The sequence below is a fragment of the Microcebus murinus genome, chromosome 32 (genome assembly GCF_040939455.1).
Source record: "Microcebus murinus isolate Inina chromosome 32, M.murinus_Inina_mat1.0, whole genome shotgun sequence".
NCBI classification, from domain to species: Eukaryota; Metazoa; Chordata; class Mammalia; order Primates; family Cheirogaleidae; genus Microcebus; species Microcebus murinus.
The window spans coordinates 4,931,353-4,948,218 of record NC_134135.1 but is presented as its reverse complement, the minus strand read 5'-3'; the positions used below and the strand labels follow the sequence as shown (position 1 = coordinate 4,948,218).

Below are 16,866 nucleotides of genomic sequence, written 5' to 3'. Positions count from 1 at the left end.
ATCTTTGGGTAGACAGTGTTGGAATTGAATTAGAGGACACCCAGCTACTGTTCAGTGCTTGGTGTGTGGGGAAAAAACCCACAATTGTCACTGAAGTCCTCTTCTGTGTTGGTTGTTGTAGAGTTTAGAGGAAAGCACAATTTGAGGAGTATTTTCCCAAAGCAGCAGAGTTCTTTGCTAAAATTGGAGTTTATAAGGAAGTACACAGATGAACCTAGGAGAAGGAATATATATGTACTGAGGAGCCTGATTAAAGTGTCAAGCAAAGAGTCTTTGTCCCATGTGGCTTTGACAGACAAGTTGCCAAGTTAGGGGAAGCCCACATGGTGCCTCATAGAACTAAATCCTTAAGCCCCTTAGGCCCCTCATAGAACTAAATCCTGCCCATAACCAATAAGTAAGCTTGGAAGCAGAACCTTCCCATCTGAACCTGAGATCAGACTCTAGCTCTGGCCAAGACCTTGACTGCAGCCTTGTGAGAGATCAGGAAGCACAGCACTGAGCTGTGCTTTGCCCAGACTCCCAACCACAGGCACTGGGACATGGTGTGTATTGTTTCAGGCTGCTAAAATTTAGGGATTATTTGTAAGGCAGCAACAGATAACTAACATAAGACCCAAATATTAAACAATGAAAACAAAATTATAGAATATATTTATAACACAAATCCAAAGCCAGAACTGAAAGCACTGATAATTCTGTGACAAAGTTTTAATGAAAAATTAAAACTTCTACATGGAAAGAAACAAATGACAGTCTGAAAAAAAAAACAAATAAAAAACTGTAGTATGTGTTAGGTTTATTCTGGGTGGGAACCCAAAAAGTATGTATAGGATATAGAATGTGGTTAATGCAAAACTTAGGCTTGTAAAACAATAGCCGCAGGAGTCTGGGGAGTTCCAGAACTACGTAGATCTGAGAGCTGCAGCCAGCATTGCTTCCCCCTCCCTCCCTGATGGACACCGAGGCTATCCCTCCCTAGCTCTCCTGATAAGGATGACGCCAGAACAGAAGAATGAATGTGACATGAGCAAAGGGGTCTGGATCATAGGAGTTGGTCATTTGAAGAATTTACTACAAACAGCTGTTCTGCCCACCATCCTCTGCTGCTCCTAGCAGAAAGCAAATCTTCACCTGCCAGTGTGGCCCAGAAACAAAGAACTGAACAGGGCAGGTGGGAGGGGGTCGGCTGCCCCATTTATAAAAACCCTTACTAAACCCCCTTCTGTGCTGACTCTCTTTTTGGGCCTAGCCCACCCACACTCGGGTGAATAAACCAGCTGTGTTGCTCCCACATGGCCTGTGTGTGAAATGTGCCCTTTGGGTCATTCATTCACCCTTTCAGTATGTAAAAGAAAGAACTGGTATACAGTAGATATAAACGACTCCTACAAATTAATAAAACAGGCCAGGCACAGTGGCTCACGCCTGTAATCCTAGCACTCTGGGAAGCAGAGGCAGGAGGATCGCTCAAGGTCAGGAGTTCAAAACCAGCCTGAGCAAGAGCGAGACCCCGTCTCTACTATAAATAGAAAGAAATTAATTGGCCAACTAATATATATAGAAAAAATTAGCCAAGCATGGTGGCGCATGCCTGTAGTCCCAGCTACCAGGAGGCTGAGGCAGTAGGATCGCCTGAGCCCAGGAGTTTGAGGTTGCTGTGAGCTAGGCTGACGCCACGGCATTCTAGCCCGGGCAACAAAGTAAGATTCTGTCTCAAAAAAAAAAAAAAAAACCAAAAAGAAAAGAAAAATTAATAAAACAAACCAGATTTTTTAAATAAGCCAAGTATAAGGACCAGTATTTCAGAGAACGATTTAACTGACCAAGAAAGACACAAGAAAAATTTCAATCCCACCAGTAATTAGAAAATGCAAAGGGAAATAGGACAAAGAATAGTTGACCCTTTACATTGCTGCAAGTTACAAAATTTGATGCTAAAATAATAATTATTAGAAAGATTAGGGACACTTAATGTTTTTACATATTATAGACCAAGTGCTCTTGATTACAGTATAGCAGGTCAAAAAGAAGATAGGTCAGCATGTCCAAACACATAATAAATGCAAAGACACTTTAAAGGAAAAAACAATAAATATTAGTAGTATGATTCCTTTTAAAATAACAAAACCAAACAACAAAAAAACTATGTTTACACTGAAATTAGTCCAGAGGATGTAGATTATATTGATAATCCTGGTTCCTTCTAGAGGAAGTATCATATATGAGTGTATTGGTCAAGTAGTCTTAGACTTTATCAATGATGCTTAGATTTTTTTTTACATTGCCTATATGTATTTTATATATATAATATATTTATGTTCTAAGATAATTATAGATTATCATATATGTAACCACCTCTATGAACAAATTTCAGTGATCTCTATATATTTTTTTATAATTCTCCCCCTCTCATATTTTAAATTCTCAGGCCAGAATGGCATGATGACTAGAATCTTGAAACTTTTAATTGACCACTTGACCTTTCTGAGTTGTTTCCCAGAAAGGGCAGAATTTCTGCCAGACGAGGAGCTGAAATTCTGAAGGCCCCTAGGCAGACTTCATGAAGCCAAGATTTGTCCTCCACCACAACCTGCCCCAAAGCACGCAGCCCCCTTGTTAATTACATCCCTACCAGCCCCAATGCACGCAGTCTGTCCTTAAAGCCCATACTCTCCCTTAGTCATTTGAGGATTTGAGGCTGATTTCCCACTCTCCTGACAGATATCTTTCAAATTAAAAAATTCCTTTCCTCCTTGGCAATCCTCATTGTCTCAATAATTGGCACTTTGTGTGGCAAGTAGCTGGGCCTAGGCCAAAACCCCCTTGCAGTTTTGAAAACATACACAATTGTAAGAAATAATACAGAGAACACATATACCCTTTACCCAGTTTCTCCAACAGTAACATCTTGCATAACCACAGGACAATAGCACCACCTGGAAACTGACATTGATGCAATCCTTATTCAGATTTACTAGATTATACATTTGTATAAGTGTGTGCTTACTTAACTCCATGCAATTTTATCACGTGTGGATTCATGTGAGCATCACCATAATTAGGATATAGAACAGTTCTATCGCAAGGATCCTTTGTGGTAACCTTTTATAGTCACAGCCATATTCTTCCTACCTCCACCACCTCAAACCCCTGGCAACCACTAATCCACTTAAACTTCAAAAAGTTACCCAACACATTATTTCATTTATATAATATTCTTGAAATAACAAAATTACAGAGATAGAGAATATATTTTTAAAAGTCACAGTCAACCCTCCCCTACAGAAAAACCCTATCTTTATGTTCATTTTTCAGATTAAATACTTGGTTCTCCTATATCACCTAATGGATGTCGCAATAACACAAACCAGTGTACCTCTGACCTTCTCAGCAAGAGAGCTGGGTGCTTTGAAGATAATCCCTACCCCTCTGCCCCAGATGCAGCTGAAGCATTTTGCAGTGGTTTGCCATTAGGGTATTCATTCAGATAATGTTTTCCAACTAGAAATTACAATCTTTAGACACTTTTTAAACCTTAAAAATATTTAAAACTAATTAAAAGGGTATGTTAATTTCTACATTTTTCTTACTAATCATTTTGGATTTTTTTCCTTTGAATTATTGGGCAAGGAAGATACTTATATGGGAGGTTATTGCTCTAGTTTGAGTAAAATAAAAGTTTATTGGTGGGGGCAAATATAATTCATTTAAATAGATAAAGTTTGAGTTGGATATATGGTTACTGAGGCATTTTAATTTGTCTTTTTAAATGCTTTATTTTAAAAAAAATGATTTATTTCGATAAAACTATTGGGGCCACCAGTATTTCAGTAGGACCTGGGTAGGGACTGGAAGTACTCGGCAGGGCAGCAGCAGTCTTGTTGTGTTTTATATAACATGCACCCTTGTGCAGGTTGAATCTTACACTGTGGTGAAGGGATTTTTTTTTTTTTTTTTGTAATGCTGCAGTAGAGTTGGATTACTTAGCTCTGTTCTTGTCCAATATATCAAATAAATGTTTCATATTATTTCCACAGAGCAGAAAAATAAATAAATACTTGGTTCTCTCCCAACCTCCAATGGTGACAAATGCATTTTTTTTAAGTATCACTATGAAATGATGGAATTTTATACAGCTAATGTTCTTTAGTCAATTGCAGTCATTAGTTTTTGGAGAGTTTCTTCAACTTAGCTGCTATGTTCTTTGGAATATGACTCCATTCATTTGAAAAAAATCATAATAGATATATGTGTTGATATCTACAGATAGATACAAATATGCTGTTGTTAATACGTTTATTGACATAGATCCTCACAACTACAGTGACAAGAAGTAAATATTACCGATCATTTGTAAAAGGGATTAGGAAGGAAATGTGGGAAGAGGGAATTTTCTTTTTGATATATGTATGTTGTTATTTTATTGGGACTCGATCACACAAATGTGACTGACCTCAGGTCCAGCCTCTCCTGGAAATCGGGTTAATAACTTCAGCCTCCAGATCTTTTGGAGGTGGGAAATGATAAAACAGCACAAAATCCCCATCACAGATCACATTTTTAGACTGTCCAGTAGCGAAGCACCCAAACAAACAAAAGACACAACTATCAGGCAGAACATTCCAGGGACATAGAGCTCACCTGTCCTTTGAGGACAAAGGCCAAACCTCTCTTTGCATCAAGTCTTTATACTACAAAATAGGGATGGACTCTGCATTTTCTGTGAAGTCAAAGTCTAAAGGCAACCTGTACAATTCCAACAATCCAAGCCATGCTCTATGTCAACAGCACTTTCAATTCTCTACATCCAGTCTGTATTCAGACACCAGTTCCACTTTCTGTTCACTGAGAGGCATTTGAAAGTTCTGGGATCCTTCCATTTTCCCAGGATGTTTAGGTTTCATTCCTGGATAAATCCAGACTGCCACAAGGCTGAAATCAACTCACAATGGTCCCCTGAGTTTACTGAATTCACTTAGTCTATTCCACAGAGGTCCATAGGAATCCTTCCAGAAAAGAGCCATAGGAAGCCCGCTTCAGCATTTCTGTGAAGGCTGCTGTTCGGGACACAATCCACCACATCACCTCCAGGAGAAACTATGAAAGAAATTTCCTGAGATCGAAGTGCCATGAAATAATTGGCATCCCCCAGGAAGTAATCTGTTTTCTCTTCCAAACCAGTGCATACCATGTAAATCATGATTCTCCTGTGGTGTTGGCTGTCAGAGATAACAGATGCGAGCTGACAGCTAAGGTTAACCCACAGGATCCTCTCCAGTCACTCATGATGTCCCCCAGTTAGTAATTTAGTGTTAATCCTATGAACAATATATACCTTATCCAACTTTGCCTGATGTTAAGTTTAAAGACTAAGTTTATTTCTCTCCAGAGCTTGTTTTTGAAATTCAAATTTCTCATATTAATGGAACTGATATTTTCATAGGCCTCTATAAATCCATGAGGGAACAAAGGAAAGAATAAAACAACCGAAAAGTAAGCTACCTGGGCCTGGATCATTTTCTTCTGTTCCTGGAAAATGGCTGGCAACTGGAATGCTCTTTGTGTCTTCTAGATCTGCTCTACATTTCTGTTCAGAAATCTCAGTCTTCAATCCAGTATGTCCCCAGAAATGCCGATACCCAAATCCTGTAATGTCCTCCTCTTTCTGGTGATTTTTTTGCTCCTAAGGAGGCAGGACCTGTGGGTTGAAGAGAAAATTTAATTTGAGTGGTAAAGTGCCTCTGAGCCCAGATACTATCACTGCTCCTAGGCACTCATATTAACACAATGCCCCCAATATAGTTAACTATCCCTTTATTTGGTGCCCCAAAAGATTTTATGCCTCTGGCCAATATAGCCTGTGATTCTAAATGTGGCAGAGGCATGCCCTTATTCTTTGAAGCTCAAGTGGAATGACTGTGAAGCAATGTGGGAAATGAGCTCCACCAAAGCTCCATGCCTCAGAAACAGGTAAATTCTCAGGCAGATCAGTTTTACAAAAGAGACCATATGCAAAGAGAGGTTCTAGACTTTGTTTTCTTTTAAATCATCTGTGCTCACATACCCCTTCAAAAGTCTTTCTACACCTGTGAGTATATGTACTTCAATTTGAAAACAATGTACTGGACAAATCAGAAGCATTGTCTTATAAAGAATAGTGATAATATGTTAGGATGTTTTAAATACAAGGTCCTGGAGGAAAAGAATAGAAAAGCACTAATTAACACAAGAATATGACAAAGGTTGCACGCTACATGTAATCTCTAGTGTCATGATTAAAACTAGTAATTATTTTAACAGACATAATTTCCATGCTAACACAAGAGGGAAATGTGTTATAAGATGTGTAATAAGATGTGTAATGTGTTATAAATGTGTAATAAGAAACTCATCCAAAAGAAGGCAAAAGAAGAGGATAAGGAACAAAGAACAAGTGGGGCAAAAAAAATGGATTTAGAGAACTCTTTTAAAACAAAACATACTAAGAATTACATTATACATTAAGTATAAACAAAACATGAATGCCAATCACATGAACTATAAATGCCTCAAAACTGTCAGACTGGATTAAAAATTAAAACCTAATAACATGCAGTTAGAGGTGACATGTCTGAAACATAATGATATGGAACGGTTGGAAAAAATACGCCATAAAAAAAAAGAGTAACAAAAGGTAATGTGCTGTAACTATATTCTCACATATTGGCCAGCAAGCCCAAAGAATTACTAGAGAAAAAGAGAAATAATGCTCACTGATAAGAGGTTTGATTTACCTCTTCATTCACAGAATTTTCAATTTTTATGCACCTAATAACAGCCTTACAACATACACAGCAAAAAAAAGGACCAAAAAACCAGAAACAAAAAAGTCACACTCTGGGAGGCCGAGGCGGGCAGATTGCTCGAGGTCAGGAGTTCGAAACCAGCCTGAGCAAGAGCGAGACCCCATCTCTACTATAAAATAGCAATAAATTAATTGGCCAACTAATATATATATAGAAAAAATTAGTTGGGCATAATGGCGCATGCCTGTAGTCCCAGCTACTCGGGAGGCTGAGGCAGGAGGATCGCTTGAGCCCAGGAGTTTGAAGTTGCTGTGAGCTAGGCTGATGCCATGGCACTCACTCTAGCCTGGGCAAAAAATTGAGACTCTGTCTCAAAAAAAAAAAAAAAAGAGTCAGACTAAAAGGTGACTTTAATACACCACTCCCAGTAACTGACAGAACAAACAGGCTATTAACAAACAAAATAAAATTTATAAATGAGAAAGAAATGAAACTTTTTATTTGAGGAATATGAGCCCCTTTAAACCATTAGGCCCAGGCTGGACACAGTAGGTCATACCTGTAATCCTAGCACTCTGGGAGGCCGAGGTGGGAGGATCGTTTAAGGTCAGGAGTTTGAAACCAGTCTGACCAAGGGCGAGACCCCGTCTCTACTAAAAATGGAAAGAAAGAAATTAATTGGCCAACTAAAAATATGTAGAAAAAACTAGTTGGGCATAGTGGTGCATGCCTGTAGTCCCAGCTACTCGGGAGGCTGAGGCAGAAGGATCGCTTGAGCCCAGGAGTTTGAGGTTACTGTGAGCTAGGCTGACGCCACTGCACTCTAAGCTGGGCAACAGAGTGAGACTCTGTCTCAAAAAAAAAAAAAATAAATAAAATAAAATAAATATAATAAAATAATAAACTATCAGGCCCAGGAAGGCATTAAATGTGATAGCAGTCATGTCTCTCTCTCCCCTTGAGCTAAATAATCACCTCTTGAAGTCACTTGCTATGTGGGCTCTAGGCTGAAGCCAAGTAGCCATAAAATGTCATAACCTGGACACCTTTACTAATAAACTATAGTTCAACAGTGTATAGCCAATCACTAATGTTATTTCTGTAAACCAGTGAGAATTCCTGTCAAACAACTTTGTATCAGCCCACTCCTTATTCAAAAACCTGCTTGTAACAAAAGCCAGACAAAGCACTTCTCAAGGCAATTTGGAAGTGTTTTCCTGGGCAGCTGTACTAATTTGGCTCAAGTAAACGCTTTAAAACATGAATATATATATATATATATATGTGTGTGTGTGTGTGTGTGTGTGTGTGTGTGTGTGTGTGTATGAGCAAAAGAAGACTGACACCAAAAAATGAATGATGTATAATTCCACTGATACACAATTCAAAATAGACAAAACTAAATTAACTATAATAATAAGGAAGTCTAAAAGTACAGGACAGCAATTACCTTTAGATATGAGGATGGAAAAAGGATCACAGAATACCACTGTGGTGCTGGAAATATTCAATTTCTTTTTGTTGTTGTTGATTTTTGTTTTTTATTTTTCTTTTTAGGAGGAGATAGGATGCTGAAATATTCAATTTCTTGACCTGGGCAATGATAGTTTATACATATATTGCTTTTATAATTAAATTGTGTGTTTTTAAAAATATAAATTTAGAAAAAGTAACAAAGAGTTCAAAAATACCAAAAATTTGTCCTTAAAAAAAAACCCATAAAATACACAAATTTGTAGTGACATGAATCAAGACAGAAAAAGAAGTCACACAAAGAATACAAGGAATTAATGGGAGATATGACTCAGATAAAACAGATTTTTTTCCAGGTCTTGAAAGAATGCTATGAACATTTTGTCATTAAATTTGAAATCCTAAATGAATTCATAATTTTATGATCCTACCTCCAGGAAAGATGGTAACTCCAAACCATACAGCAGGTAAATTTTCAGGTAGGGAACAAAACATAAGAATGTCTGCTACCACCCTATTTTCCTATTTTGTATTGCACTAAGAATAAATTATAAACGTTACAAAGTAAGACAAAATTAAGGATATTTTCAGACAATTATCATCATTGACATGCCAAAAGAAATTCAAAGAATGATATATTTGTAAAAAGAAAATGCTCCCTCAGAAATTCCAGGCAGATTTTCATATACATAGTTGGCTAGAATTGCACCATACACCTAAGCTTATTTTCAAGTCAGAACTAACACTAGCTAATCATGTGTCAAATGGGGACTAGGCCAGGCACAGTGGGTCACGCTTGTAATCCTAGCACTCTGGGAGCCTGAGGTGGGTGGATCCTTTGAGTTCAGGAGTTCGAGACCAGTCATCTCTACTAATAAAGTAGAAAGAAATTAGCTGGACAACTAAAATTACATATAGAAAAAATTAGCCGTGCATAGTGGCACACACCTGTAGTCCCAGCTACTCGGGAGGCTGAGGTAGAAGAATCACTTGAGCCCAGGAGTTTGAGGTTGCTGTGAGCTAGGCTGATGCCACAGCACTCACTCTAGCCGGGGCAACACAGGGAGACCCTGTTTCAAAAAAACCAAACGAACTAGGAATTGCAACCACCATGATCGGCTAAGACCAACCAGGACTTACTAATAAGATAAGATTTGGGTCACCTTGCCAGAGGAATGGATACTTTAATGAAACGGAGATATTGTTAGCAAAATAGAAAGTGTGAATGTATGTCAGACGGGCAAGCACCCCTGCTACTATATATTAAAAGGTGAGTGCAGAGGTTGGTGAACATTTTCAGCAAAGCGACTTTGCCTGCCATAAGGTCTCCATCACAACTGCTCAACTCTGCCCTTTGCAGCTAACAATACATAACCTGATGGGCGTGGCTGAAGTAGTTTCCCGGTCTGTAGTTAGCCTCTCCGTGGATGAGAAGCGTAGGTACAAGGTTTCGAACTAAGGCTGGGGGAGGCGGGGAGTGCTTGTATTGCCCTCTGTCCCAGTTGCCAGGTTCGAACCTCAGAGCAACCACCAAGGGTTCAAGGCCTGGGTTCAGCGCTCACAAGCCTTTGTACCAGACACTGACCACACGCCCCTTATTAATCCGAAACCTGCACCAGACACTCTCAAGTGATGAACATCGTCCCCGACTCCAACATCATCGAGTCCCAAATTAAATCCTGAACCCGAACCAGACACCGCATGCATAGTAAGTATAACCTCCATCCCTCAAGAGCAGAGTGATCCGCAAAGACCCCATACTCTAACAATCCGGACACAGTCTACAGACCCTTACTCGTTGTACTGACACCAAAGCCACGCAGACCACAGACAGGAGCATCACAGACTCCCACCAGGTACTGCCCAAACACCTCTGCCCGGTGCTCCCTCTCGGCCCCCCGCCGAGAACTACATGATCCATGCTACACCACGTCCACAGACCTCCCTCACGCTGTAAGAGACAAAACCACACACTGAGCTGATTTTCTCCAGACCCGCAAGGAGGGCCTAAACGTTACACTTCCGTAAACCGCTTCTCCTCCAGAACCTCTCGCACCGGGTCCCGGTCCGCCTACGGCGACCGAGGAGGGTCCCAACTATTTGGAGGAGCGCGGACAACAGCCTTTCCGGCTAGGTCTGATGACGTAACATGGCCGAGCCCAAAGGTCGTGGCCCCACGGGTGCAGCCATGTTTGGCGAGCTGACGTACAGACGGTAAAGTGGCAGGTTTGGGGGCAGCAGTCGGGGAAGGTGATAAGCCACTGAAATTGCCTCGTTTCCTGGCACTTCGACTCTTACGGAAAATGGGCAGATTTTCAGAGACTCAAGCTTTAGAAGGCAAATATGGGGCGGGATAAATTGCGTTTAGCGGGCTGGGCGGAGAAGTAATATTGCCACAGCTTTTATTCGCTTTGTTTAAAAAAATTTTTTTAAAGGTTTAGTAAGTTCAGTCAGGTGTCGGTATAGCAGAAAATGGAGTCGTGGAAAGGGGAAAGGTAACACATCAGGTAGGCGGACAGTCACGGAAAGCGTCTGGCACGAAACGACTTGCAGAAAGCGGTTTTTAAAAACAGTTTGGAGAAAGTGGTACAGTCCACGGCGGGCCGCGACAGGCTAGCGAGAAAAAGCGGCTTGGAGGAGCCTGAGTTAGGATCAGGGTTGGGGCCTCCAGAAAGACCACTAAAAGTAAGACTTATAAAGGCGTGGAGCCAATGGGAAGAGCGGAGCCAGAATCGAGAGTAAGAAAATACTAACGTCAAGAGCTTTTTTGCCAAAGTGGCAAGACAATTCAATAGGGATAGTCTTTTCAACAAATGACACTGGGTTAATTGGATATCCATACGCAGAAAAATGAGTTAAGACCTTTAAACCATGCACAAAAATTAACTCAAAATGGATTATAGACCTAAATTTAAGAGGTAAAAGTATAAAACTTAAAAGAGAAAAAAACAAGAGATAATCTTCATGAACATGGCTTAGTTCTGAGACGAGACAGTAAAGGATGAGCCACAAAAGGAACTAAAATTAATAAAGTGGAATTAATTAAAATTTTAAAAAAAGCTTTTGTGCTTCTAAGCACACCATTTAAGAAAGTGAAAAAGGAAGCCACGTGTTGGGAGAAAATATTTCCACATTAGACATCTTACAAAGGATTTGTATGCTGAATAAATAACTCTCATAACTCAACAATAACAAAACAATCATCCATTACTCTTTGGAGTCATGAAGATGTTCTACAATTGGATTGTAATGATAGTGGCACAACCCTATAAACTTATTAAACACCATTGATCTATACACTTACTACCTGTAAATATTAATATGTAAATTATGACTATAACGCTATAAAAACGTAATTGCTGTTCTACAGTACAAAATGTATAGGGAGTTTTTTTAAGACACCAAATGTAATTGCAAAATTATAAACTACCTGGGATTAAAAGTAAATGGACACATCTGGACCATACAATAAAAAAAGTACAACAAATCTTGGGATGAGAGTATAAGACCATGCATAATGAGATCATAATATGAACTGAAAGTAATTAAAATATTTTTGGTTTGTCAATTATACCCCAATGTAATACATACATTTTATCTGACTCTGGTTACCATGCCACTAGTTCACCTACCTGATACATTGCTATAGCCACTAAGTGAATAAATATATACATACATAAACATTCTATAATATGGGAATATTTATAATGAGAAATTAAATGATACCTATTTCTAATATACTTTTTATTTTGGGAAAATTTTAGATTTATACAAAAGGTGCAGAAGTGCTACAAAGAGTTTTCATTATACCCTCCATTCAGCTTCCCCTCATGAACATTTTATGTAACCATGGTACATTGGTCAAAATGAAGAAATTAACATTAGTATAATACTATAACTGAATTTCAGATCCTATTTGGATTTCACAGTTTTCCCCTAATGTTCCATTTTACGTCCCATGATTCACCCAGGATATCATATTGCATTTAGACATCATATAATTTTGGCTCCCTCTGGTCCAGAACTGTTACAGTCTTATCTTTTTTTCACGACCTCTATTATTTTCAGGAATACTGATCAAGTATTTTATAGGCTGTTTCTCAATTTGGGTTTGTCTGAGTTTGTACTGTAGTTTCAGAATTGCTATTCCAAGCCCCTGTAAGAAACAAGTTTATCTATTACAGCAGGGGTCAGCAAATCATTGCCAGGGAGCCAACTTGCTTTTCTATGGCCTATGAAATAATAATATTTTTTATATTTTCAAAGTGTTTAAAAACAAAATCATTCAACACAGACCATGTTGAATTTTAGGCCTTCAAAACCTCAAATATTTACTATCTGGCCCATTATAGAAAATTTCCTAATACTTCCAATACAGTACCCTTGTCCCTTGGTATCTGGGGGATTGGTTCTAGGACTTAAGCATCCAGATATTTTGGAATCGGCAAAAATTAAAAAAAAAAATCTGTAGTGAACATGTACAGACATTTTTTTTCCTTGTCATTCCCTAAACAGTACAGTATAACAACTATTTCCATAGCATTTATACTGTATTAGGTATCATAAGTAATCTAGAGATTATTTAAAATTTACAGGAGGATGTGTGTAGTTATATGTACTGTGCCAATTTATATAAATGCCATGTTAAAATTTTTGATCTACAATCCACGGTTAGTTGGATCCACAGATGCAGAACCCAAGAATATGGAGGGCCAACTGTACAGTTCTTTTTTGTCTTTAGCCTCATAGTAGCTAGTCAAAATAACATTTTCCAAAGTAACATAAGACAGCTCTTTTCTTTCTTATCTCCTTTGGTCAAGTTATGTCATACATTTCTAACAAAGTTGTATTCAGTTGTCACAGTCTTCATCTGTCCTGGGTTCCCCTAACATATTGGTCTGATTTTTTCTTTATTTGCATAAAGTTTACACTTGTGTTGTACAGTTTGTGGGTTTTGATAAGTACATAGAGTCATATATCTATACCTCCAATATCATATAAAACAGTTCCATCACACTAAAAAGTCCCTGGAGAGATCCCTTTGTAGTCAAACAATCCCTATTTCCCCCTGCTCTTAGCAACCACTGATCTAATTTTTATCTTTATAGTATGTTTAACCTTTTAATATAACATGATTATCCATCTATAAAATCCCATATAACCTACAAAAAAGCTTCTAAAACTAATAAGTTACTTTAACAATGTCCTAGTATAGAAAGTCAATAGACAAAATTCAATTATATTCCTATATACCAGCAATAAACAATTGGAACTTGAAAGTTTAAAACCACTAATATCATTTACAATACCATCAAAAGATAATGAAGTACTTAGATAGAAATCTAACAAAATACTGGCAGAAACTTTATGCTGAAAAAATGCAATACACTGATGAAACAAATTAATGACTAGCCAAATAAATGGAGAGATATACAGTGTTTGAGAGTTGGAACCATCCAAGATGGTTAAGATGGTAGTCTTCCCCAGTTTGATCTATAGATTCGATGTAAACTTAATACAAATCCCAGTAATCTTTCTGTAGGTATTGACATCTGATTTTAAATGTTTATGGAGAGGTGGCTCACACCTGTAGTCTCAGCATTTTGGGAAGCCAACGGAGGAGGACTGCTTGAGGCCAGGAGTTCAAGACCAGCCTAGATAATATAGCAAGACCCTGCTTCTACAAAAAAATAAAATGAAATAAAAATTAAAAACTTAAATATAATGTATATGGAAAGGCAAGGGAATAAGGATAGCAGAAACAATGTCGACAAAGAACCAACTCAGAGGACTCATATTACCCAATTTCAAGACTTATAAAGCTGTATTGGTATTGGTATTGGTATTGGTATTGGTATTGGTATTGATAGTATTGGTGAAAAGATAAACACATACATCTGTGGAACAAAATAGAGCCTCAAGAAAAAGACCCACAAAAGTATAGTCAACTCTTTGACAAATGTATAGAAAAAGGATACTATTTTCACAATTTATGCAAAAAAAATACAAAAAATAGCTCATAATAAATCCTGGACATAAATGTACAATGTGAAACAATAAAACATCTAGAAGAAAACATAGGAGATAATCTGGGTGACTTTGGGTTTGACAATAAAATTTTAGATATACTCTCTAAAGGAAGATCTATAAAAGAAATAATTGACAAATTGAACATTATCAAAAACTGTAAAAATTGTGCCAGGCAAAATACATTGAGAGAACGAAAAGATAATCCACAGATTTGGAATAAAAACAGGTATGTGCAAGACAAATATCTGATGAAGGACTGGTATCTAGAACATACCAAGAATTCTTAAAACTCAATAAGAAAACCCAATTTTTCTAATGGGCAAAGAACATAAACATACACTCTAATTCAGAGAAGATAAACAGATGGCAAACGAGCATACAAAAAGATAGCCAACATCATTTGTTTTAAGAGAATTGCAAATTAAAACTACCAAGGGGCTGTAGTGACCTGGTAGCTCATGCCTGTAATCCTAGTGCTGGAGGCCAAGGTAAGAGGATAGCTTGAGGTCAGGAGTTTCAGACCAGCCTGACCAAGAATAATACCACATCTCTACAAAAGAAACTGAGGCAGGAGGATTGCTTGAGCCCAGGAGTTTGAGGTTGCAGTGAGCTATGATGGCACCACTGCAATCTAGCCAGGGGGGACAGAGTGGGAGCCTATCTTGAAAAAAAAAACAAAACAAAAACAAAAAAAACTGATGCAATTGAAGTTCCCAGCTATTAGAATTGATGAAATAAAAAAAAACACTGACAATAACTGACAATATGAAATGCAGTGTTAAGAGGAAGACTTTTTATATATATATATTTTAATTTTCTATTTCTTTTTTTTTTTATTTTTCTTTACAACAACTTTCGGGACATGTGAAGAGGAAGACTTATTAATCCAAAGGAAAAAAAAAGTAGTATAGCCACATTAGAAGACAGGCAGATTCTTAAATGTAGGTTTATGCAGATGATCCCAATCTTTAGAACGGTAGGCTTAAAAACATTTTTTAAAATAAAATGGTTCCCATTGAGGAGTAGAATTTACGAAAATGGTTTTCACTATGGATATTTAAAGGAAATATCCAAGAGTAAACTTTGCAGTAGGAGGAACAAAAATCCCATCCTCAATAGTAAAAACATCCTGAACTAGTGTAATTTTTATGGGGACAATGAGAAAAGTAGGAAGACAAAGTTTTTAGTAGGAAACTTGAGGATGAATTTGCACTTAAAAGACTAAAAAGAAATACTTGCAGCATCCAAAGTTTGAGCTTCAAAATACACAATAACCGGCCCGGGCACAGTGGCTTAAGCCTGTAATCCTAGCACTCTGGGAGGCCGAGGCAGGTGGATCGTTCAAGGTCAGGAGTTCAAAACCAGCCTGAACAAGAGTGAGACCCTGTCTCTACTAAAAATAGAAAGAAATTAATTGGCCAACTAAAAATATATAGAAAAAATTAGCCGGGCATTGTGGTGCATGCCTGTAGTCCCAGCTACTTGGGAGGCTGAGGCAGAAGGATCGCTTGAGCCCAGGAGTTTGAGGTTGCTGTGAGCTAGGCTGACGCCACAGGAATCTAGCCTGGGCAACAGATTGGCAAAAAAATAAATAAATAAATAAATAAAAATACCCACTAACCTAAGGCTGTGCATCTAATAGCCCAGAGCAGGAGCATCACCCAAAGATAGTGTGAACAAGTTGTAACAAGGAGATAGGACAGACATTGTGCTCACTGGGCCTTGGGGGCTAGCCCAGCTCTGAGCAGAGGACGATGATGTTCACTGTCCTTGAATGTTTCACCTTCTTGGACACACACAGAGCCTAGTCTTCTAGACTTCATCTGAGATCACAGCCAGATGGAAGCTGAAGACCAGCCTCTTGACTTGACCACAGAGCTATGACTAGGTGGCAATTCCCAATTTGTTTCCCAGAAAACCTTATTTCCTTTTATTTATAGAATGCATGTCTTTTGTGTTAAAATCCAGAGAAAGAGAACACACCTAAAAAAAAAAAAAAAAAAAAAGCCCTCAGCCCCTCCTGACAGTCTAAAACACTAGCAAGCCCTGCCTACCCCACAAAACGCTGCCTTCAAACTGAATCTGAAGCTCATCAGAAACACTCCTTTGACACGCCTCCCTCTAGCCCTGGACATCTGAGCCCCCATATTAAATCGCAAACGTGAGCGAGAAACAGCGATCTTTGCTACAAACCTTCCACCCAGTTTTCAATCACTGATTTACATTCTGAGTGAACATATCGACCCCAGGCTCTGACCGTCAGACCCTCAGTCGCAAATCTGTTCAAATTAAGCCTTAACCAGTGACAGCCAAAGGCCCCATTACCAACGTCCAGATTCCTTAGTGACGAGCCCAAATAAAATCCCCAAACACGGACATTCACATGTATGTTTCGCTCCACGGACCCCGCAAGTTCCTCATCCCGATCCAGACGCAGATTCGGGCTCTCAAGGCTCCACTAGCAGCTACGAACGCCTGAACCCGGGTCGGAGTCCACTTCCGACGCCGGGACTCTGGCGCCACAACTTATCCTCCCCCGTCGCTAAGGACGCCAAGAGGCTCCTAGGGCTCCAGG

General features: G+C 38.7%; 1 protein-coding gene across 10 annotated transcripts in view; it reads right to left on the bottom strand.

Annotated features, from left to right (window-relative positions):
• LOC105882877 (zinc finger protein 350) overlaps nt 1-16,866 on the bottom strand; it is a 29,081-nt gene extending 12,215 nt beyond the window's left edge. The window contains exons 1-4 of one of the 10 annotated variants that reach the window (XM_075999023.1): nt 8,693-10,902; nt 8,239-8,381; nt 7,348-7,441; nt 5,506-5,701 (exon numbers count right to left, since the gene is read on the bottom strand). In XM_075999023.1, coding sequence (XP_075855138.1) covers nt 5,506-5,520 — 15 coding nt within the window. In that variant the 5' untranslated portion in view covers nt 5,521-5,701; nt 7,348-7,441; nt 8,239-8,381; nt 8,693-10,902. Of the gene's footprint in view, nt 1-5,505; nt 5,702-7,347; nt 7,442-8,238; nt 8,382-8,692; nt 10,905-16,696 lie in introns of those variants that run through there. The other 9 variants (XM_075999025.1, XM_075999026.1, XM_012785589.3 and 6 more) reach the window with 9 other exon arrangements.